Genomic DNA, 24,794 nt, shown 5'->3' with positions numbered 1-24,794 from the left:
AATGTTCCCCTTGGGCTGCACAACTGGATATTTTTGTTTCCTAACTTATTGGAGCCTTAACTTATTTTGTTTTTTCATAGATGTAGTGGCACGAGGGCTGTTTTTTTGTGGGACGAGCCGTAGTTATTATTGGTACCATTTTGGGTTACATGCGACTTTTTGATCACTTTTTATCCTTTTTTTGGATAAAAGACGACCAAAAAACAGCAATTGTGATATCGTTTTTTTTTAGGTTTTATTATATAGCGTTCACCACGTGTCATAAATTACATGTTAACTTTATTCTGCGGGTCAGTACGATTCCGGCGATACCAAATTTATAGCACTTTTTTATGTTTTACAACTTTTTGCACAATAAAATTTTCTTTTGTAAAAAGAATGTCTTTTTTCTATCGCCATATTGTAAGAGCCATGACTTTTACATTTTTTAGTCGACAAAGCTGTATGAGGGCTTGTTGTTTGTGAGACAAGGTATAGGTTTCATAGGTACTATGTTTGGATACATGTGACTTTTTTATCACTTTTTATTTACATTTTTGGAAGACAAAGCGACCAAAAAAACAGAAATTCTGTCAGTATTTTTGTTTTTTCTTTACGGCGTTCACTGCACGGAATAAATAACATAAAATGTTTATAGTTCTGGACGTTACGGACGTGGCGATACCAAATATGTATGGTTTATTATTTTTTTTCAATAACAAATGACTTGACGAGGGGAAAAGGTTCGATTGTGTTTTATTTTTATTACTTGAAACTTTTATTTTATTTTTTACTAATTTGACTTTTACATTTTTTACAATTTTTTTTAGTCCCATGAGGGGACTTGATGGTCTAACTGTTTGATTGATGTTCTAATACATTGCACAACCTATGTAGTGCAATGTATTAGAACTGTCAGTTGTTCACTGACAGCAAGCCGATCAGGCTCTGCCTCCGGGCGGGGCCTAATCGGCTTCCGTAATGCGGACAGGAGGCCATTGTTAGGTCTCCTCTTGCCATAGTAGCAGTCGGCAGGCCTGCCATTGCATTGCAGGGTTTCCGATTTGCTATAAACCACTAAGATGCAGCAATCGCTTTCGATGGCAGGGATTGAAGCTAGCTCCGGTTCCTGCGGTTACAGCTGGGTGTCCACTGTAACATTCAGCGGTCACCCACAGCTGATGACGCTGGCTCAGCTTCTGAGCCAGAAGCTGAGCTGGCGCCATCTTGCCATTGGTACTGGAAGCTTTTTAGGCCCTGCCACCGGCGGGGCATAGGCGGCTTCCGTTACTGGCAGACCTGGTGGCCAGTAATAGACCTCCGGTTGCCATTGCAGCCACCGGCAACCCAGCGATCACGTTGCTGGGGTCCCGGTGGCTAAAACCCCTCAGATGCTGCGATCTCCATTGAACGCAGCATCTGTGGGGATAATCGGCCGGATCGGAGGCTAGCTCCGGTCCTGGCCGTTACATCAGGGTGTCAGCTGTAACACACAGCTGGCACCCGGCGGTGATAGTGCGGGCTCAGCTACTGAGCCCGCACTATCACTGTGACGTAATGATACTGCGCTTTGCGAGAAGCCCTGCCCGACAGAGCCGTATCTATACGGCGGATGTCGGGCAGGGTTTAATGTGTGTATACATGTGCCTTTTATTTATTTGTATATGCTCCTGTCTGTGTATTTATGTGCCTGTGTTTGTGTGTGTCTCTGTATATATGTGCCTGTATATCTATATATGTGCTTTTTATGTAGTTGTATATGTTCCAGTCTGTGTATTTATGTGCCTGTGTACGTACATATATGTGTCTGTATGTCTTTATAATTACTTTTATGTATGTATATATTCCAGAATGTTTGTATATATATTTGCCTGGTTTTTCCAAATATCTGCCTTTATGTATGTACAGCAGGGATGAGATCCCGCCGGTTCGCCCCAATTATCCCAAACCGGTTGTTAAAATTACTGCCAGTTCGCAGAACCGTGGTGAAGTAGAAACCCGGAAACGGCCCCCTGCACTTAATTGTATTTGCGTCCTTAGGACGCAGATACAATTGATTTGCCCAGCGCCGCCCTGGCAAGGCACCTGACTGTGGTGATGACATTGTCGTTCCGCTGTATAAGGCCTGGCTTTGCTGGAGGATTGCACGGGAACCAGGAAAGAAAAGCATAAAATTTTATTTATTTTTCTTACAGTGGGCAGTGCTGGGGTTCGTATCTACAGGGGACTATATAAGGGGCCCTATCTACAGGGGACTATACAGAGGGCCCTAACTACAGGGGACTATAGGGGGCCTTATGTACAGGGGATGCTACAGGGGGCACTATCTATAGGCGGTCCTATCTATAAGGGACGCTACAGGGGGCAATATCTACAGGGGATCCTTTTGGGGGCCCTATGTACAGGTGGATGCTACAGGGGGCACTAACGAAAGGGGGACCTAATGACAGGGGACACTACAGGTGCCCTATCTACATGGGACTCCAAAGGGGGCCCTATTTACATGGGACTCTATAGTTGTCCCTATCTACAGGGGACGCTACAGGGGGCACTATCTACAGGGGACTTTATAGGGGGCCCTATCTACAGAGGACTGTATGGGGGCCCTATCTACAGGGGACTGTATGGGGGCCCTATCTACAGGGGACTCTATAGGTGTCCCTTTCTACAGGAGATGCTACAGGGGGCACTAACTACATGGGACTCAATAGGGGGCCCTATCTACAGGGGACTGTATGGGGACTCTATCTACAGGGGACTGTACGAGGGGCCCTATATACAGGGGACTGTATGGGGCCCTATCTACAGGGGACTGTACGGGGGGCCCTATCTACTGGGGACTGTATGGGGGCCCTATCTACAGGAGACTCTATGGGGTCCCTAACTTCAGGGGGCCCTATTTACAGGGGGCACTATCTACAGGGGGCACTTTTTACAGGGAACTCTACAGTGGGCACTATCTACAGGGGGCACTATTTACAGCCTGTAGCCTACAGGGTGCACTATCTATAGGGGCCACTATCTACAGGGGTAAAAAAATTGAGGGGTGTAAAGAATGGATACCCTTGGGAATATGGTTTTTGTATCAGATAATGGATGAAATAAAGTTACATCTTTTGAGACTAAAGAGAATTCGGTCTGCATAGTAATAACAATTTCTTATATATTAGATTAAAGTTCATGCTTAAAGATATAGGGAAGATATATGAAAATAATTTAGAAGATGAAGGAGTAACTACATGGATAGAGTGTGCGGGGGATAGGATAGGTTTACTGTCATTGTTGTATAATAAGTTAATGGATGCACAAAATACACAATTGAAATGTATTGCACATTGGCACGAAGACCTAGGAGAAACAAGGAGTGAAACTGAATGGGAAAAAAGTATGGAAGTGATTCCTAAGGTGTCTAAAAACTTTTCACATAGAATTACACAATATTTTATTGTACACAGATTACATAGAACACCTTCATTCTTATTTAAAAGTGGGTATAAACGGGATGATAAATGCACAAAATGTGGAGATGGTAGGGCAGATTGGGTTCCCATGTTTTGGAAGTGTCCCAAATTACACGTGTTTTTGAGGTATGTAGTAATAAATATAAATAAGGTCTATAAGATAAAGCTGGAAATAAATCCATGAATATGAGAATAGGAACCAATAGGTGAAGAACAATGAACCTCCTATTATTTATGGCCAGGAAATGTATTTTAAAACAATGGATTTCAGAAGTAGGACCAAGTGTTGGTACCTGGAAACAATTAATAAAGGTATATATACAGAAGCAACAAAATTGGGCCATGAGAAATCAAAAATGGATGGGATTTAATAAAGTATGGGGAACTTGGCTTGAAGCGCATTAATAAAATACTCATGGAAATTAACCGTCTAGGTAGAAGTAAGAGATATTGTGGAATAAGCGTTTTTTTTGTCCCTCTCCCCCTCTCTGGTCTGCCTCAGGCATCCTCATTCATGGGAGGGAAGGGATGGGGGACGGATAAGGGGTATTAAATATAAGATGTGTTATTTCTATGCATTTTTGTGTAAAAAATGATGTATTTATGTTATGTTGGGAAAAAAAAAAAAGATTGGTTCTGGTGTTGTATTTATATACTGAGCTTTATTCTGGTGCTGCATATCTGTACTGAAGCAAGAAAGACCCTGCTGGCCGACGGGCATTATATTACCACAGCATTTTAAACATATTTGCTGGTAAAGCAAACAAAAGCCCTATTTTACGGCTGGCTGCATTAGTGTAGGCTAAAATATAACTTTTATTAATTATTCCTAAAAGGACAATGAAAGGAAAACACACACACTTTAACATTTCGCCAATGTTCACTGACAGTGAGAGGACTGATTGACATGTTGCTATAAAGCACTCGCTCAGTGCGGACTAAGTGTCAGAATGAGGACAGTGCCTGCAGGAACGCTGTATTGTTGTAGTTAAACAGGAGGTATCACTGACTGCCGATGGAACATTGAATTAAAAATTGAAGAGAAGCCCCCCCGACATGTTTCGCTACGAACGTAGCGTCCTCAGGGGTTCAAAGTTATATTTTAGCCTACACTAATGCAGCCAGCCGTAAAATAGGGCTTTTGTTTGCTTTAACAGCAAATATGTTTAACATTTTGTGGCATATCTGTACTGAGCTTTGTTGTGGCACTGTATACAGTGAAGGAAATAAGTATTTGATCCCTTGCTGATTTTGTAAGTTTTCCCACTGTCAAAGACATGAACAGTCTAGAATTTTTAGGCTAGGTTAATTTTACCAGTGAGAGATAGATTATCTAAAAAAGAAAACAGAAAATCACATAGTCAAAATTATATATATTTATTTGCATTGTGCACAGATAAATAAGTATTTGATCCCTTTTGGCAAACAAGACTTAATACTTGGTGGCAAAACCCTTGTTGGCAAGCACAGCAGTCAGACGTTTTTTGTAGTTGATGATGAGGTTTGCACACATGTTAGATGGAATTTTGGCCCACGCCTCTTTGCAGATCATCTGTAAATCATTAAGATTTCGAGGATGTCGCTTGGCAACTCGGATCTTCAGCTCCCTCCATAAGTATTCGATGGGCTTAAGGTCTGGAGACTGGCTAGGCCACTCCATGACCTTAATGTGCTTCTTTTTGAGCCACTCCTTTGTTGCCTTGGCTGTATGTTTCGGGTCATTGTCGTGCTGGAAGACCCAGCCATGAGCCATTTTTAATGTCCTGGTGGAGGGAAGGAGGTTGTCACTCAGGATTTGATGGTACATGGCTCCATCCATGCTCCCATTGATGCGGTGAAGTAGTCCTGTGCCCTTAGCAGAGAAACACCCCCAAAACATAATGTTTCCGCCTCCATGCTGGACAGTGGGGACGGTGTTCTTTGGGTCATAGGCAGCATTTCTCTTCCTCCAAACACGGCGAGTAGAGTTAATGCCAAAGAGCTCAATTTTAGTCTCATCTGACCACAGCACCTTCTCCCAATCACTCTCAGAATCATCCAGATGTTCATTTGCAAACTTCAGACGGCCCTGTACATGTGCCTTCTTGAGCAGGGGGACCTTGCGGGCACTGCAGGATTTTAATCCATTACGGCGTAATGTGTTACCAATGGTTTTCTTGGTGACTGTGGTCCCAGCTGCCTTGAGATCATTAACAAGTTCCCCTCGTGTAGTTTTCGGCTGAGCTCTCACCTTCCTCAGGATCAAGGATACCCCATGAGGTGAGATTTTGCATGGAGCCCCAGATCGATGTCGAATGACAGTCATTTTGTATGTCTTCCATTTTCTTACTATTGCACCAACAGTTGTCTCCTTCTCAACCTACGTCTTACTTATGGTTTTGTAGCCCATTCCAGCCTTGTGCAGGTCTATGATTTTGTCCCTGACATCCTTAGAGAGCTCTTTGGTCTTGCCCATGTTGTAGAGGTTAGAGTCAGACTGATTAATTGAGTCTGTGGACAGGAGTCTTTTATACAAGTGACCATTTAAGACAGCTGTCTTTAATGCAGGCACCAAGTTTATTTGGAGCGTGTAACTGGTCTGGAGGAGGCTGAACTCTTAATGGTTGGTAGGGGATCAAATACTTATTTCTCTGTGCACAATGCAAATAAATATATATAATTTTGACTATGTGATTTTCTGTTTTGTTTTTTTTATATATATATAATCTATCTCTCACTGGTAAAATTAACCTAGCCTAAAAATTCTAGATTGTTCATGACTTTGACAGTGGGCAAACTTACAAAATCAGCAAGGGATCAAATACTTATTTCCTTCACTGTATATGTACTGAGCTTGGTTATGGCACCGTATCTGTGCATTAGTCGGGGGAGATTTCTCACAGTGCACAGCCTAACTAAATGGGCTGAGCATGCTTAGGATATTGAATGTGCGCATATAGGTCTATACGTAATGGGTGAGTTTAATATGAGTGTGGGTAGGTAGGTACGCTTATGTAATTATATACATAGTGTGGAAATCCAGTTAAACATTCTGGACAGGGAATTTCTATATTTAGAGTCCACTTAAATATAGGGTGTATTTGGAATACTGTAATTGTTTTATTCTATTATTAGAATCATTATCTATGATGCGATACACCGCAACCCACCCCCACCCCCCGGTATGTATGTCTTTGTCGGCCAAACAGAGAACCTGTTGTTAAAAATTGTAATCCCACCCCTGATGTACAGCATATATGTTTCAGTATGTGCATGTTTATGTGGTTAATTTTTGGTTTGTGGTGGGCAGCAATAGAGGGTCCCGCACAGGGCGCCATCCAACCTAAGGCCAGCCCTGTTTGCAACCATCCCACAGTTTAATGATATAAGTCAATAGCTTTGACATATAAATGGTTTATGTATGAACCCAGAAACGGTAGGACCAGAGGATCCTCCAGTGGGCCCATGCTCTGACAGAAGACAACCCCATTTAATGTTGACTTTGGAGCCATCACTTGCTACTTAGATCTATTACATGGGCAATGATAAAGTTTGGGAATGCCATTATGAGTGAATGTGTACATGTTCTGTGTACATGAAGGCTGGGCCTTCAGAATCATTTCATCTGATGCTCCCAAAGAAACCACAATGAGATAAAAGTGAAGCAAGGATGAGCAAGACCACAAGCAAGTTTAGAGACAGATTTAGGCCAGGACTACACCTACACTTTTTTTAGCGCTAGAAAAAATGTCGGTGTAGCCCTGGCCTAAGCCCTGTTCATACTAATTTTAAAGCTCTCATGTATCAAATTAAAATGTGAAACACCACTTATTATCAACATGGCCTACTGCATTCCTATTTTATCACCTGCAGACTAAACTTCTCATAACCAAAGTCTGCAAGCTTTTTATACCTAAGCTATATGTATTTTAGGTTAATAAATGTTTGTAAAAATATATATATTATATATACACAACATCTTAAAAAGTTTTAGCAAACACTTCAATTACCTTGAGTGATTGTGACACCTTTCTAGCACGTCTGGTATCTAGAGGTAAATTTAAAGGGGAATTTGGGACCTTTGCATATTCCTTGAGAAGGTTTTATACCCGTCACAATTGTCTGTGCTGTTTCTTACCCCTCTATAGGGGAAATACTTTTCCCTTAATAGCCTTATCTGAACTGTTTGATGGGAGATGTCTGAGTCAAATGAAATATTGTTTTGGGTTGGGAAGGATGCCTTTTGGGTTTCTGTTTTATATAGTAGGGTTACTTGACAAGTATACAAAGAGCCTACAGACTTTGGCTCAATATGCTCTTTACATATATTTATGTAAATGCCGTTCTTGTGTATGCCATATACTAAATGACACATGTATTGTATTATCACCATTTGTCTTTTATTCTGCATTAACTTTTTATATTTGAAAACTGAATAAACAGAAAAAACCTTGAGTAACTATTGAATAATATTTTTATTAGATTTTTGTCTCGAGCATGCACACTGCATACACGCTAATCCATCAATGCTCATATTTTTATTTAATCCGCAAAGTGTTTTTTCCTGCCACACATTTTTTGTTGAAAAAATGTGACATTTCCTTACTGACCCACCTTATTGTCTGCCTGGTGTTCTCTGCTAGAGGTTAGCTGAGTTCCATCATCTTTCTTCATCTCAATGCAGGTAACCTGGAGTGGGTGGAAATGTGAAACTACGTTGTACAGGAACTCACCTACAATAATCTAATGATTTCATAACATTCTTGAAATGATTTCTTGCTGTACATCATATTGTTACGTAGAAGTTGTGAACTTGATGGGCTGCAGGACCGAATGCAATATATAATTATTCAGCATAGCTTCCAGTTAAATACTGATCCAATGAAATTTTTTTTATAAAAGATATTTATTAATGCGCACAGTCATCACAATATTCTTTTTTACATTTTTTGTTTTTTAAGTGGGACTGTCAGTTGAATATGCTGTCATAGGTAATGTACAGAGACAGATCCACCATCCTATTAGCCAAAACAGCACAAAAAACAATATTTTGCCATATAGCTAATAGGAAAGATCACAGAATATAATGGACTCATAGTTACGAGATGGACTGGGATGGGCAGGGGGAGCACTCGCCACAATAATACATCAAAATCATAACATACTTTTTTTCCTTTTTGTTTTTTATTTTTTTGTATTAAACAACGTGGGTTCCTCCCCTTTTTTCATAACCAGCCAGATACAACATCGCAGCATGTTAGCATTACTAGGGTGGAAAGGGCCACTTGTTTTGGTCTTTCCCAGTCTGATAATAACAGCCTGAGGCCGCCCCAGTACCCAACCATCACTACAGATGGTCGGGTACTGGATCGCACCCGGCTCTTCCCGGTACCCCTGGTGGCTATGGGTACCGGGGTAATAATGGGGGTTAGCGTTAGCATCTGCACCAGCTAACACTAAGCCCCGCCTTAGTAATGAATGCTGTCGATCAGCCAGCGGCCATTACCAAAGTAATACTAGTAAAGTTTAAAAAAAATTACAAATAAACCACATAACCCTCGTTAACCATTTTATTGAAAAGGAAAAAAAAATTCATCAAAGTAGTCCTCAAATCCGATGTAGTCCAACAAACTAACCTGTAAAAAAAGCACAAGCACAAAAAAAAAAACATTAGTAACACATGTGGTAGGCTTAGATACAGGGCCCATGTGTGATACTGTCTATTGTACCCTATATCTAAGCCTAACATGAGTTAGGCTTAGATACAGGACCCCAGCAGACAGTTATCTTATACACTATGAGTATGAAGAAGTACTACGCACACCATTTGGGGTAAATTCAAAGAAAGTATTTTTATTTTCATGCAAGTGTGCGACGTTTCAGTCCGATCCTAGACCTTCATCAGGCACTATAGTATACTGGGTACTGGCGTGATGGCGCTGGGTTATGATGCTGACCATTATGGAGGTCAGCCACAATACCCAGAGCCATCACGCCAGTACCCATTGTCACGGAGCGGGTTAGTGGATCCACTAGGCCGTACCGCAGCAGCGGGGAGGCAGCTGGCCAAACAACAGAACACCCCAGAAATACAATGTCCCGCACAAGGGTACCTGAATAGTCCAGATGGTGGCCGCAGCTCTGGTACAGATGAGATGGGTGCAGCAGATGGCGCCAAACGTGGTGGATGACACAGGAGCCGCAAGTTGCGCCAGACGTGGCGGATTCCTCCGGACGTGGCAGATAACACAGGACGTGGCGGATGCCTCGAGACGTGGCAGATTCCTCTGGACGTGGCAGATGACACAGGACGTGGCGGATTCCTCCAGACGTGACAGATGACACAGGACGTGGCGGATTCCTCCAGACGTGGCAGATGACACAGGACGTGGCAGATTCCTCTGGACGTGGCAGATGACACAGGACGTGGCAGATTCCTTCGGACGTGGCAGATTACACAGGACGTGGCACGATTCCTCCAGACGTGGCAGATGACACAGGACGTGGTGGATTCCTCCAGACGTGGCAGATGACACAGGACGTGGCACGACTTGATACTAGGGCAAAACACGGGAAGCAGGAACGGGGAACAAGGTATGGGTAACAAAAGGAACGAGAAACACTAAGGGACCATTTGCAAGACAGACTGGGAAAACTAACAACGCTCAGGCATCGAACTAGGGGGCTGGACCCCTCTTATAGCCCAGGGTACTCACGGGTCAAAGGTCGTTCAAGATGTCCGGTGCGGGCTCCGGCGGAGGTGAGTTGAGCAGAAGGTAGGCCGGTCAGCGGGATAAAATGAGCCATCTTAGAGAACCGGTCCACCACCACCCAGACAGTGTTACATCCTGCTGAGGGGGGAGGTCTGTGACGAAGTCCATCGCAATGTGCTGCCAGGGGGCATTGGGTACAGGCAGAGGTTGAAGCAGACCGGCAGGCTTGGAGTGAGTCCCTTCGTTAGAGGCACACACCGTGCAAGAAGAGACAAAGTATAGAACATCCTTAGGTAGCGTGGACCACCAAAAGTGACGAGCAATCAGGTCTCGGGTTTTACGGACACCGGCGTGCCCAGCAAGTTTAGAACTATGTCCCCAGCGGAAAATTCTTCTCCTGTCTGCCAAACGAACAAAAGTCCTCCCAGGAGGGATGCCTCTAACCTGCAGAGAATTAGCAGTGACAATGCAGGACGGGTCTATGATGGTCTGAAGGGACTCCACCGTGTCTTCCGTCTCAAACGATCTGGACAGGGCATCGGCCCTCACATTCTTGTCCGCGGGACGGTAGTGGAGCACAAACAGAAAACGGGTGAAGAACAGCGACGACCTGGCTTGACGAGGATTAAGTCTATGAGCGGACTGAAGGTAAGTGAGGTTCTTGTGGTCGGTGAAGATCAGGATGGGGTGAGCAGCGCCCTCCAGAAGATGTCTCCACTCCTCCAGAGCCAATTTGATGGCCAGCAGCTCCCGATCTCCAATGGAGTAATTGCGCTCAGCAGAAGAAAACAGTCTAGAGTAGTAGCCACATACTACTGACTTTCCTTTGGAGCTCCTCTGGAACAGAAGTGCACCTGCACCGACAGAGGAAGCGTCTACTTCCAGTGAGAACTGCCGAGATATGTCAGGATGATGGAGGATCGAGGCTGAAGTGAAGGCTCCCTTGAGGCTAATAAATGCGGACTCTGCCTCTGGAGTCCACACTTTGGCGTTCACACCCTTCTTGGTAAGGGTCGAGATGGGAGACGTCAGAGAAGAGAAGTTAGGAATAAACTGCCGGTAGAAATTGGCGAATCCCAGGAACCACTGTATGGCCCTTAAGCCTTGGGGACGTGGCCACTCCAGGACAGCCTTCACTTTCTCAGGATCCATCTTGAGGCCTTGATCCGAGATGATGTAGCCCAGGAAGGGCAGAGAACTCTTCTCAAAGACGCACTTCTCCAGCTTGGCGTATAAATGATTCTCCCTCAATCGTAGTAGAACCTGACGGACATGCCTCCGATGAGTCGTCTGATCTGGGGAGAAAATCAAAATATCATCAAGATAAACAACAACACAGACATAGAGTAGATCTCGGAAGATGTCGTTAACGAACTCCTGAAACACTGCGGGAGCGTTACACAGTCCGAAGGGCATCACCAAGTATTTGTAGTGCCCGTCCCGGGTGTTAAATGCCGTCTTCCATTCGTCACCCCGGCGAATCCGGACTAGATTGTAAGCCCCACGCAGGTCTAGCTTAGAAAAAATTATGGCCCCTCGTATGCGATCAAATAGCTCAGAGATGAGTGGCAACGGGTATTTGTTCTTGACTGTGATCAGGTTGAGGCCCATGTAGTCAATGCAGGGACGAAGGGATCCATCCTTCTTTTTAACGAAGAAGAATCCAGCCCCGGCCGGGGAGGAAGACTTTCGTATAAAACCCCTCTCCAGATTCTCCTTGATATAGGCCGACATGGATAGAGACTCAGGCAAGGAGAGAGGATATACCCGTCCACGGGGAAGAGAGGCATTAGGAACCAGTTCAATGGGGCAGTCATAGGTGCAATGTGGAGGCAGCGTCTCAGCCTCCTTTTTGCTGAAAACATCTGCATACTGAGCAAAATGGGGAGGCAGTCCCGACAGCGATTGAGGCAGAGAAGGCTTGACAGGATGGATCTGCAACAGACAACGACCATGGCACTTGGAGCCCCATTGGAGAACCTCTCCAGAATTCCAGTCCAGGACTGGGGCATGTAGTCGAAGCCAAGGCAGGCCCAGCAGAACAGGATTGATTGCCTTGGGCAAAACAAGGAACGAAATAAATTCAGAGTGAAGTACTCCAACCTGGAGCTTCAACGGCTTGGTTTTAGAGATAATGGGATCAGGCAGAGCCAGTCCATTAACTGAGGCAACAGCCAAAGATGTCTCCAGGGGAACTGTGGGCAGCTGAAGATGATCCACAAGCTCTTTCTGGATGAAATTTGCAGCAGAGCCAGAGTCAAGATAGGCAGAGACTTGATGCGTCCTGTCGCCGGATACCAGGGTCACAGGAATAGTCAATTTGGAAGCGAATCCTCTGTTAGATTCCATTCCACCTAGGGTTGTCTCTCAAACCAATCCTAGGCAATGGGGTCGCTCCGGCCTCTGGGGGCACAGACGCACAATATGGCCTCCATGGCCGCAATAAAAACAAAGTCCAGAAGTGCGTCTGCGTTGTTTCTCCTGGGTAGACAATTTACCATAATTACTCTGCATCGGGTCCTCTGGTGGGACGACTGAGGAGGATTGCAGGACAGCAAAATCCAGCCTGGGGAGTTCTCTCCCCCGGAGAGCCTCTTGGGAACGTTCCCGGATCCTCATGTCGACACGGGAGGCGAGTAGGATAAGATCATCCAGGGTAGATGGCAGATCGCGAGCAGCCAGCTCGTCCTTGAGCCCTGAAGACAGTCCCTGCCAGAATATAGCCACCAAAGCCTCGTTGTTCCAGGTCAATTCAGCAGCCAGGATACGGAACTGAATGGCATACTGATGTAGGGTCAGCAGGGATGCAGCAGCCGAAGAAACTCTCCCAGGTTCCTCAAAGATCGAGCGGAAGGTCTGTAAGAAGCACTGCAAGTCCCGGGTCTCTGGTCCCTGATGTTCCCAGAGAGGATTGGCCCATGCCAGGGCTTTGCCGGTAAGGAGAGAGATGATGAAGGCGATCCTGACGTCATCCGAACCGAAGGACCTGGCATGTCGTCTGAAATGGATCAGGCACTGATTCAAAAATCCCCTGCAGGACCTCGGATCTCCGTCATAGCGTGGAGGTAGCGGCAAGAAACACAGGGGGTTGGTACCGGTACAGACAGGAAGTGTAGCAGGCGGAACCGCAGGAACGGGTGCGGTGATGACTGTGGTTGGAGCAAGCAGCCGATGGGCTATGGCGTTCACCGACAGGAGGAGCTGGTCTTGTCGTGACTGGAGATCCTCCATCTCAGCCAGCATGGCTTGTGTAGTCAACGTCTCAGGTTTACCAGCGGGGTCCATAGCCTGAGCGTACTGTCTCGGAGTGGGTTAGTGGACCCACTAGGCCGTATCGCAGCAGCGGGGAGGCAGCTGGCCAAACAACAGGACACCCCAGAAATACAATGTCCCGCACAAGGGTACCTGAATAGTCCAGATGGTGGCCGCAGCTCTGGCACAGATGAGATGGGTGCAGCAGATGGCGCCAAACGTGGCGGATGACACAGGAGCCGCAAGTTGCGCCAGACGTGGCGGATTCCACCGGACGTGGCAGATAACACAGGACGTGGCGGATGCCTCCGGACGTGGCAGATTCCTCTGGACGTGGCAGATGACACAGGACGTGGCGGATTCCTCCAGACGTGGCAGATGACACAGGACGTGGCGGATTCCTCCAGACGTGTCAGATGACACAGGATGTGGCAGATTCCTCTGGACGTGGCAGATGACACAGGACGTGGCAGATTCCTCTGGACGTGGCAGATGACACAGGACGTGGCACGATTCCTCCGGACGTGGCAGATGACACAGGACGTGGCGGATTACTCCAGACGTGGCAGATGACACAGGACGTGGCATGACTTGATACTAGGGCAAAGCACGGGAAACAGGAACGGGGAACAAGGTACGGGTAACAACAGGAACGGGAAACACTAAGGGACCATTTGCAAGACAGACTGGGAAAACTAACAACGCTCAGGCATCGAACTAGGGGGCTGGACCCCTCTTATAGCCCAGGGTACTCACGGGTCAAAGGTCGTTCAAGATGTCCGGTGCGGGCTCCGGCGGAGGTGAGTGGATGCAAGCGCTGGCGTCTCCTGAGGAGGAGGCTGGGGCCAGTGCTTGCCGACTCGTGGCTGCGGCTGTCAGCGGGAGGCTGGAGCTGACAGCCCGCAGCCACGGACATTACAGTATCCTCCCTCTTATGCCCCCTCTTCATGGGACCGGAGCGAGAGAGAAACTTCTTTAGAAGAGTAGGGGCATTGAGGTTCTCCTCTGGCTCCCAGGACCTCTCTTCGGGACCAAACCCCCTCCAATCCACCAAATAAAGATTACTGTCTGCTGGGCCCCTGTATCTAAGTCTACCATGCAGTAAGCTTAAATACAGGGCCCATCAGACAGTAATCTTATACAGCATAAGATTACTGTCTGATAGGGACCTGTAGCTAAGCCTATCTTGTGGTAGGATTAGATACAGGGCCCATCAGACATATAACGCACCTGGGCCATGTATCTAAGCCTACCATGCGCTAGGCTTAGATACAGGGTCTATGTGTGATGCTGTCTGCTGGGGCCCTGTATCTAAGCCTACCACATGATAGGCTTAGCTACAGGTCCCCTGCAGACAGTAATATTATGCTGTAAAAGATTACTGTCTGATGCTGCGCTGTGTGTTTAGGCTTAGATACAGGGCCCATGTGTGATACGGTCTGTTGAACACTGTATCTAAGTCTGCCACAAGGTAGGCTTAGATACAGGGCCCAGCAGACAGTAACGTTATACTTACCCTCCCCTTTGGCTCAGGGAGGTCCTGACGCCATCCAGCGTCACGTCGTTTTGCGCAGCGCACAGCGTTGTGACGTCAAAGACATCAGGACCTCCGCTGCGCTGGGAATGAGGAGGGTAAGAATACTGTTTTTATAGTAACAGGGGCCCATGTAGTTTATTACATAGGCCCCAGTTGCTTTAGTGACTTTTAATAGACGTGGTGCGGGGGCCACAGGCCCCCTGGCTTTAGTGCCCGGGCTAAATTTCAACCAATACGACCCCTATAGCTACACCACTGGCAGCTAAGGGGGCATTATACTGTTTGAGGAAGCTAAGGGGGCATTATTCTGTATGGGGGCATCTGTGGGAGGCATTATACTGTATGGGGGAATAATACTGTATGGCGGCAGCTATGGGTTATCATACTGTATGAGGGCAGCTATGGGGCATTATACTTTATGGTGCAGCTATGGGGGCATGATACTGTATAGGGACAGCTATAGGGCACTATACTGTATGGGGAGCATCTGTGTTGGTTTTATACTGTATGGGTGCATATATGGGGCATTATACAGTGTGGGGGCAGCTATTTGACATTATACTATGTCTGCGGCGCTATGGGGTATTATACTATGTGTGTGTGGCAGCTATAAGGGCATTATACAGTGTGTGGGGTTCTATGGGGGCATTATACTATGATACTGTGTGGGCTGAACCAGGGGTATGGTGTATGGGCGGGGTTAGAGATGTTGCTTAAGAGGGAAAAACAGTTCTGCGGTTGTCCCTCTTCGCAATACTTGAAAGTAGGGAGGTATGCTAAATGTTTGGAAAAAAACAGGAGCATGGCCTGCATAGTGCACACTGTCACACAAGATTTCTGCCACTTTGCACACAGATACAACCTGATGCAGCTTAGTATATCTCAACATTGCACATGTTACTCTGAAATCCAGACTGGTCTCCCAATATATAGATAAATGTGTGAATTCTGTTCATAAAGCATAAGAAATAAACAATGGTCACCTAGCTGCATTCCTAAGATCAAGGCTTAAGGTTTTTTTACACTGGCCAATTATCTGGCAAACGAGTGCTCACAGAACGCTTGTTCCCAATAATTGTCCTGTGTAAACAGGGCAGCGATCAGCAGATGAACGAGCAAACGCTCATTCATCAGATCATCATATCGTTTTAAATGTCCAAAAATTATCGTTGTCGGCAGCACATTTCCCTGTGTAAACGGGGAGACGTGCTGCCGAAATAATAGAAATGTATGGGGATGATCGATTGGAGTAACGAACACTCGTCCCCATACTAGCTCCTTGTGAAAGGAGCAAACGAGCACCGATCAAAGAGCTGTCTCATTGATCGGCGCTCGTTTACACGGCCCTCGTCGGGCCGTGTAATAGCACCTTCAGGAACCATATCTTAACAGAGTACTACAAATACAAAGGAACAGCGCTAGTTTTATCTTGACTACTTCTAGATGATATTGTGCCACACAACTAGGTGAAGATATTTCTGTCATCCTATAAGTTTACATTATTATAATTACAGATCCTATATTATATAGGTTATGGTCTGGTTTCTATAATATCCATAGAAAGAACCAACTGGGTGGCACAATTTAGCACCCTATATCCCACTAGCTCGGTTAGGGTCAAAACGCTTGCTATGGGTAACAGCAGTAAAAGTCTATAACACAAAACCAGATAATTATATAGCAAAGTTATGCAGTTCAGGGTTTGTAATGGGAGTGTAACAGAGCGGGGTGAGTGGTACAGAAGCAGCGGTCAGAAAGTTAGTTAGGAAATACAGGGTTCGGTAACAGTGACGTAGCAGAGCCAAGTTTGCAGTACAGGGGATAATCCAAGACATATTCAGGAGTCAGAAACACGCTACAACAAGATCAGGATATATCAAAACCAAATTAGGGAATAAACATTTATGACTGTCACTGAGACCAGTATATAGGGGACTTAAACAATGAGTCCTGCACCCGATATTCATTCCAGCTTCGCCGAGAATCCCATTGCGGCAGCAGCCGGGAGGGAGAGGCGGTGCTGGACTGCAGCGAGGTGAGTAGAATTCAGTACACCCCTTCTGCGAGGGGCCACTAGATCCTTGGGACTAGATTTCTATGGGTTCTTAGCAGGGTCGGCTACCGGTTTATGTGGGCCCATGGGCAACATAGACTTAGTGGGCCCATTTGTGGGGGAACTCACGGTGGCAGTAAAATGTAAGAAAACGAAAGTTTGTGCCCCCATATAGATGTTAGGCCCCATTTTGTGCCCCCACATAAAAGTTAGGCCCCCTTTATGTTCCCATATAGAAGTTTGGCCCCCAGTTTGTGCCCCCCATATATACAGTGCATTCTTCAGATAATGCCACAGTGCACTCTGTAGATTATGCAACAGTGCCCTCTGTAGATCGTGCAACAGTGCTCCATTTAGTTAGTGCCACACACACCCCCTTATAGATAGTGCCACACACCCCCTTGTAGATAGTGCCACAGACACCCCCTTCTAGATAGTGCCACACACACCCACCCTGTAGATAGTGCTATTGGGGCTCCCTCTAGGAGTGGAATGCCCAGTCAAAGCGTTGCTGACGGTCTGGCTAGTGACATCAGTGGCTTCTCCAGGAGAGGAATTCCTGGGCAGAGCGTTGGCAACGCTCTGGCTGGGGATTCCGTTCCCAGAGAAGCTCCTGATGTCACTGTCCATATAAGGGCAGGGACGTTAGGGGCTCCCTCTAGGAGCGGAATCTCCAGCCACAGCGTCGGCAACACTATAGGGGGATTCCGCTCCTAGACGGGGTCCCTCTAGGACTCGTATCCCTGGCAAGAGCATCAGCAACACTCTGGTCGGTGAATCTGGTCCAGGAGGAGCCCCTGATGTCACTGTCCATATATGGACCGGGACGTCAGGGGCTCCCTCTAGGAGCAGAATCCCCGGCAAGAGCGTCGGCAATTCTCTGGCCGGGGATTCCTCTGCTGGAGGAGCTCCTGATGTCACTGTCCATTTATAGAGAGTGACGTCAGAGGCTTCTCCAGAAGCGGAATCCCCGTCCAGAGCGTCGGCAACGCTCTGGCCAGGGGATTCCACTCCTGGAAGAGCCATGACGGCAGCGTAAAGCATCCGGCATTTGAGTGGGCCCTGGCACTTGCACCGGTACTGACGCCGGCCCTAGTTCTTAGAATTACATTCCATTTTAACACCTCAGAATGGACTGACTTGGCTGGAACCCAGGACTTCTCCTCAAGTCCATAGTCCTTCCAATGAATCAAATACTGAAGGGAAACCCTAACCATTCTAGAATACACGATTACCAAGCCAATCCAAGTTTCTCTAAATTTATCGAATCCATACCAAAATTCAAGGGCATAACGTTTGATATTTTTTCCCAGTTAATTCTCAAACCTGAGAATCTGCCAAATTGTTTGTACACCCAAACAATATGCTCCACCGATGGAATATCACCTAGAATCAGTAGCATGTTACCACGTATAATGGTATCTAATCTTCATCTAAAAAACAAAACCCCTAATATTTCTTTCTACTCTAATTTTAATGGCTAATACTTCAAGTAACATCGCAAATAAAAGTGGGGAAAGGGGACATTCTGCCAGGCATCGTTCATCAGCTGGCCCTAGGTTGGTTATATAAGAGCCTTAGCCATCCATTAAACTCTTCTCCAAACCTAAAGTGTGTCAAGCCACTCCATAAAAATCCCCATTCCACAGTGTCGAAAGCCTTCATTAAATCAAGCAACAAAAGTCCTCCCAATTGCAAAAGCTTAAACTATAGATTTAAGAAAACCCTCCTTAGATTATGTGTAACAGACCTTCCCGAAATAAATCCTAATTGATTGGGGGTAAATAACAGAGGGGAAAACAGCACTCAGAAGAACCACCAGTGTCCTTGCTAATATTTCTGTGTTGGAGGCTCTGTTAGCGACCTCCATCGCAGACCCAGCTGAAAATACTGTAAACAGGTAAAACCACGGACACCCTGACGGAACTCCGATGGAACCCAAAAGTCAATGGGTTTTGTCGGGCACCAATGGTGTCCGTCATAGAACAGAACTGGTGCTTCCGGTATTTTTGTTGTTCTGCTCCTCTGACGGAGCAGAACAACGGGAACACCAGTGCAGGTGTGAACCAGGGCTTACTAGAGTGTGACATCTGAGAGAGCATGCAGCCATGGGGTCAATCAATAGAGGGAAGAGTCTGTGTGCTGGAGAGCCGGTTGTTTATACTGAGAGAACCTGACTACAGAGAAGACTGTTTGTAGTCAGTGTACACTAGTTAACGACAGAATTCTGTACACCAGAAGTAAATACACATAGTAGTTAAAAAAAGGAGTGCCTAAAGAGGCAAATAGGTAATTAACATATATTACAAAGATGTAGATTTTTATGGCCCACAACTTGATTCACTACATACCACTTTTTCTCTAAAGCATGATCGCCCGAAAAATAGATACAAGTAAATACATTTAATTTTTAATATTTTGTTTTTCTGCTTAGGTGCCAATAAACAAGAAACATGAATTACTTACTGCCAATGGTGACAATAGTTGCTGGTAAGTATCATTTACAACATGGTTAAAATTGTCTCCTTTTACAAGCCCTCAACATTTGAAACTAGATATCCCTTTATAGGAAATGTACAATGTGCATATTCTCCATGGAACTTCCATGATCCGAATGCCATGGCCACCCCGTTGTTGCTTTAAAAGTTACTTTATCTGTATGATCAGATTACCAAGATTACCCCTTCTCCTCTCTTCCATAACGATTTCCCTATTAATGGACTACAAGAACCACTCCCTTACTGATTCAAATATTTTTTTTTTGTCTCTATGAGTAAACTGCTATGGCTATCCCCTTGCTAATTGAAAGGTTTCTGTGTCTCTATGACCAAACTACTACGGCTACTTTGCAGTCTGACTGTGGCACAGGCGTGTGAAGTGTCAATTCCTTAAAACTTTTCTTTCTACTAGAGTAGTTTGCCCTCTACTACATGTGGCCGCAGTCACCCCACTACCTCCAGCCCCCTCCTAAAATCATCTCCCCTCCCCTGCACCAACCACACTCAACTGACTATGGGCCTTTGCGGGCGTGACTGGTGTATGAGATATTATATGTTGATATAATGATGTATCGCACCAGATATCCATTTGGAACTACACGTTTATCTGTTTAGGGAATTTTAGATAATAGAAAAATATTAAGGAATTTACCTATCAAAATGTATCTCTCAGTGAGTAACTGAAAGTGAGAGGGCAGCAAAAGAGAATTTCTTCTAACAGATCAGTTCCTTTATATTGTTCCACTATTTGGGTATGTTCACACATAGCGTAAACATTACAGATTTTCCGCAATAGACAAATGGACATATCCGCAGCATATTACGGTAGCAGCCAAGTGGATGAGATTTGAGCAAATCTCACCCACATGCTGCGTAAAAAAAAATACTGCAGTTTTTTTAATCCGCAGCATGTCAATTTATGTTGCGGAATTGCTGGTTTTCTGTTGTGGGCTTTTCCCTATTGAATTCAATGGAGTGGTAAAACCCGCCACAAATAGCAGATATTGTGATTTTTGCGGAAGAAAAGCTGCAATTCCGCCCCAGAAATTCTAAATCGGGAAAACAAAATTCTGTACTTACCCAGATCTCTATGCTCCTATGTCCAGGCCGGCCTCCAGGAATGACATTTCACCCCTTGTGACTGCTGCAGCGGTCACAAGGAATGAAATGCCATCCCAAGAGGCCGGGCTACAGGACATCAAAGGGGAGTGTCGCCATGGCTACAGGTAAGCATAGCCTTTTATTTCTTACGTGCTGTTTTCCATAGAGGACATTCCAGGTGAAAAACTGCACCACAATTTGTTGCTTTTTTTTCCGGGCGGAATTCCTAGGGCGGATACCCTGTATACTTTTACGCAGCGTATCTGCCCTGTGCGAACATAGCCTAATAGGGAATTAATTTATATGCATTTCACCATAAACTACAGAAAGTTGATCTACATATTATTTAATATATAATTTTGATATATGGAACATTATGAATAATCTATTAGAATTTCTAGATATATTATTATATTTTTTATTTATATTTTTTTAATTTTTGCAGTACTGCAAGCATGCTGTGCACAGAAAATCACAAGATTCACAGCTTGTCTGATGGGTCGTGGTCCAACACTACGGTTAGACTGCCGTTATATGAACATTACCAATAATCAGTTGCGCTATGAGTTCAAGCTGAAGCGTAAAAAAGAACCTGAGACCATCCTCAGCACGATAAATGTTAATCACTTCAATGACAAATATCATAATCGAGCCAGTGTGTATACAGATCGTAGCCTGGTCCAGCTGCACATTGAGCGGTACAACACCTCCGATTTAGGCCAATACACTTGCACTTTAAACATTCCTGAAGACCTAACCATCAACCAAACAGTATCCATCAACGTGAGTAAAGGTAAGATGAAAGAAGCAAAAGTGCAGCTAGTGACCTATCCATTATTTTACATTTTATTTTACAGGTAGTAGAGCAATTGTTATAATACTGCCACTACTGCGGTATAATTATTGTATCAGTATGGCAGCCCCCATGAATTACTATTGGCTCTAACTAAACTAATGAATGCAAACATTTTAACTTTTAATACAATTTCACTGTAGAAATTTAATTAAAAGGTTGAGTAAGGCCTCATGCACACGAACGTATTTTTTTCCTCCCGTAAATACTGGCGTAAATACTGGCCCTTTGTCACCAGTATTCCACCCGTATTTACGGACCCGTTTACTCTGCACTAATCGGCAGCTCCTTCTCTCTATCAGTGCTGGAAAGAGAGAAGGGGCAGCCCTTTCAGGCAGAGTTTCCGCAGCGATTGAAAGTAAAAGAAGTTCATACGTACCTTTGTCTTGGTGACGCGTCCCTCTTTTGACATCCAGTCCGAACTCCCTGGATGACGCGGCAGTCCATGTGACCGCTGCAGCCAATCACAGGCCAATCACAGGCTTCAGCGGTCACATGGACTGCCGCGTCATCCAGGGAGGTCGGACTGGATGTCAAAAGAGGGACGAGTCACCAAGACAACGGTGATTGGCTGCAGCAGTCACATGGGATGAAATGTCATCCTGGGAGGCCGGACTGGAGGAAGAAGCAGGTAAGCTAACTTTTAATACTATTAACTCCATCGGTAGTCACTGTCCCGGGTGCTGAAAGTTACTGCCGATCAGTTAACTCTTTCAGCACCCTGGACAGTGACTATCCCCTGACGTTGCCTAGCAACACTCCCGTAATTACGGGTGCACACACGTAGCCACCCGTAATTACGGGAGCCCCAGAGACTTCTATGGGCCTGCCCGTGCCGTTATTACGGCCTGAAATAGGACATGTTCCATATTTTCAACGGCACAGGCACCTTCCCGTAAGCATACGGGAAGGTACCCGTGGCCAATAGAAGTCTATGGGCCCGTAATTACGGGGGGTTTTTTTACGTCCGTGTGTATAAGGCCTAACTTTGTAAAAAAAAATTGCTTTACTGCTTTGAAGCGATTTCAAGTGATTTCTTAGTGTGATCTCCATTTCAAAACACTGCTGCTTTGAATACTTCGATTCTGCTCACCTTGTTTTGTCCAGAGTTGTATCTGCATTCACCAGACATGTCACCTAACAGCATAGTTCTGTAACTGTCAAGTGAGCTCCCACAATGCACTGCTCTCCGGTAACTGACATCCCAAAAATTCTGCCTGAACTGCCCAATAAAATATCTTGTAACTAAAATGTGGTACACTGTAAGTGAATCAAAGCTTTAAAAAAGTCACTTAACTTATTAAGGAGACAAATTGGGGAACATTGTAAAGTGTCAATCAAGAGCGGAATTTTCCTTTAAGTATTAAATGGCTAAATATAGAGGAGGCTAAGCTACAGAGCCTGTTCCCATTTATATACCAGCTAAGTATTGATTATTATGATCTAATACAGAGATTCGGTGTATGTTTTCAGCTAGAAGTTAATAAAGGATTTACCCGTTTCTTTTTCTTCTTCTACAGAGAGGTTGGAGAGATGTGGTGGAGTCAGTATCCTTGCCCTAAATACATCATGGCCTCTTGTCTTGCTTCTCTTTCTGCCCTTACTTCAAGCTGGTGGCTTCTTCTAAAGATTGGTCAACATTTTGAGAAATCCTTTTATTATTATTATGAGATTGGACAAGAGTCAGATCCAGAACTAATCCCATGTAATTTCCAGAAAATGTTTGTGTTTCCTTATATCTTTCCATGCCCATGTCTTGAGATAAATACATATTAAATAAATCAGGTAACCGTTCACTACTACTGTATATGCAAGTGTAAAATTCACATGTGAACATTTATAATTTCCAGAATGGGCCTGATGTATGAAAACCAAAGATTATTTTCCAGTGCAATTTGTAACATAAAAGCTGATTTCTGATTGATCACTATGGGCAATATGTTTTTTCTCTGAGACAATTTGATACACGAGGCTGAATGGGCCTCTTGACTAAAAATTGTCGTATCAAAAAGTGTCAGTGCAGCCTATAGCAACCAATCACATCACTGCTTCAAAGAAGCACCCCGGGTTTATTTAATTTTTTCTATCATTAGATACCTATCCCCCCAATATATATATATATATATATATATATATATATACTTAGCGAGTATTACCTTATTTAGTCACATGACCCAACTAAAGAGAAGAATTCAGATAGAAAGGAATAACTAAATAAGGTAACACTCGCTGAGTATATATATTGGGGGGATATCTAATGATAGAAAAAAAAGACGGAGTGCTTCTTTAACTTTCAAATCTGCTCAGGAAAATTGCTTTGAGTAACAGACACTTTTTTCTTACAACAATTTGTTGTAAGAAACAGTGTGTATTGATGTCAAATTACGTACCATTTAAAAATATCTAGTAATGCAATAAAAATAATATGATAAAATAATATCCCGTACAAATGACACATTATGTTCTCCATTTTTTTTTTATTTACTTCTCTTTCTGCCTATACAGTCCACAGTTTTCACTTTTCATCTTTACCATGTTCTGAAGATTTCCCTCCGAGTCAGATTTGTAAGGCAGAAGTTACCATTAGGCACACATGGTGTAAATTTAAGAGGTAAACTCAAGCACTCCTTAGTTTAGTATGCAAAAATTGGATTTATTTAGAATGAGGCAAAAAGTAACGTTTCGGCCACAGTTTGGCCTTTGTCAAACACTATTGCCGCTGGTCAATAGAAAAAATCTAGATATATGTTGGTATACAACGCTTAGGCTGTGTGGTAACTTGTATCATTGGAACGCGTCCAATGGTACAAGTTACCACACAGCCTAAGCGTTGTATACCAACATATACAGTATCTATATTTTTTCTATTGACCAGCGGCAATAGTGTTTGACAAAGGCCAACTGTGGCCGAAACGTTACTTTTTGCCTCATTCAAAATAAATCCAATTTTTGCATACTAAACTAAGGAGTGCTTGAGTTTACCTCTTCAAGATTTACGGGGTGGGAACCCTACCCATAGCACCCAAAAGAACCTGCAGAGTGTCACAGATTTTGATTTTCATGCTGTAAATTTAAAGCAGATATACCAGAGGAAATTGATTAAAAAGGTGTTTTACTATACATCAATGTTACAATCATTCATGTAAATGTCATTTCTATGCTCAGATCACTTGAAGCTACAGGCCTGGAGCCTGAGGCTGCACTACTGCCAGGTTCCGATGGCAACACTTTTGTCAGGTACAGATGTAGCCGTCTTTACCTTGACTTTTAACACATTAAATAAACACTGGCTAGATCCCTTATCTTGACTTTTCATTGGCTTTTGTTGTGTGATATCACGCAGGAGCAAGTTATCAGAGTAAAGTTAA

General features: G+C 44.5%; 1 protein-coding gene across 3 annotated transcripts in view; it reads left to right on the top strand.

The window, feature by feature from the left end:
• Positions 1–24,079, top strand: part of THY1 (Thy-1 cell surface antigen) — a 38,386-nt gene extending 14,307 nt beyond the window's left edge. For all 3 annotated transcript variants that reach the window (XM_075838912.1, XM_075838914.1, XM_075838913.1), the window contains 3 exons: positions 19,409–19,464; positions 21,019–21,366; positions 22,947–24,079. In XM_075838912.1, the coding sequence (XP_075695027.1) occupies positions 19,428–19,464; positions 21,019–21,366; positions 22,947–23,053 (492 nt within the window). In that variant the 5' untranslated portion in view covers positions 19,409–19,427 and the 3' untranslated portion in view covers positions 23,054–24,079. The remainder of the gene's footprint in view (positions 1–19,408; positions 19,465–21,018; positions 21,367–22,946) is intronic.
• The last annotated feature ends 715 nt before the right edge of the window (positions 24,080–24,794 follow it).

Source organism: Rhinoderma darwinii, chromosome 10, assembly GCF_050947455.1.
Source record: "Rhinoderma darwinii isolate aRhiDar2 chromosome 10, aRhiDar2.hap1, whole genome shotgun sequence".
NCBI classification, from domain to species: Eukaryota; Metazoa; Chordata; class Amphibia; order Anura; family Rhinodermatidae; genus Rhinoderma; species Rhinoderma darwinii.
The sequence above is the reverse complement of the archived record's forward strand: the minus strand, read 5'-3'. Positions and strand labels throughout refer to the sequence as shown.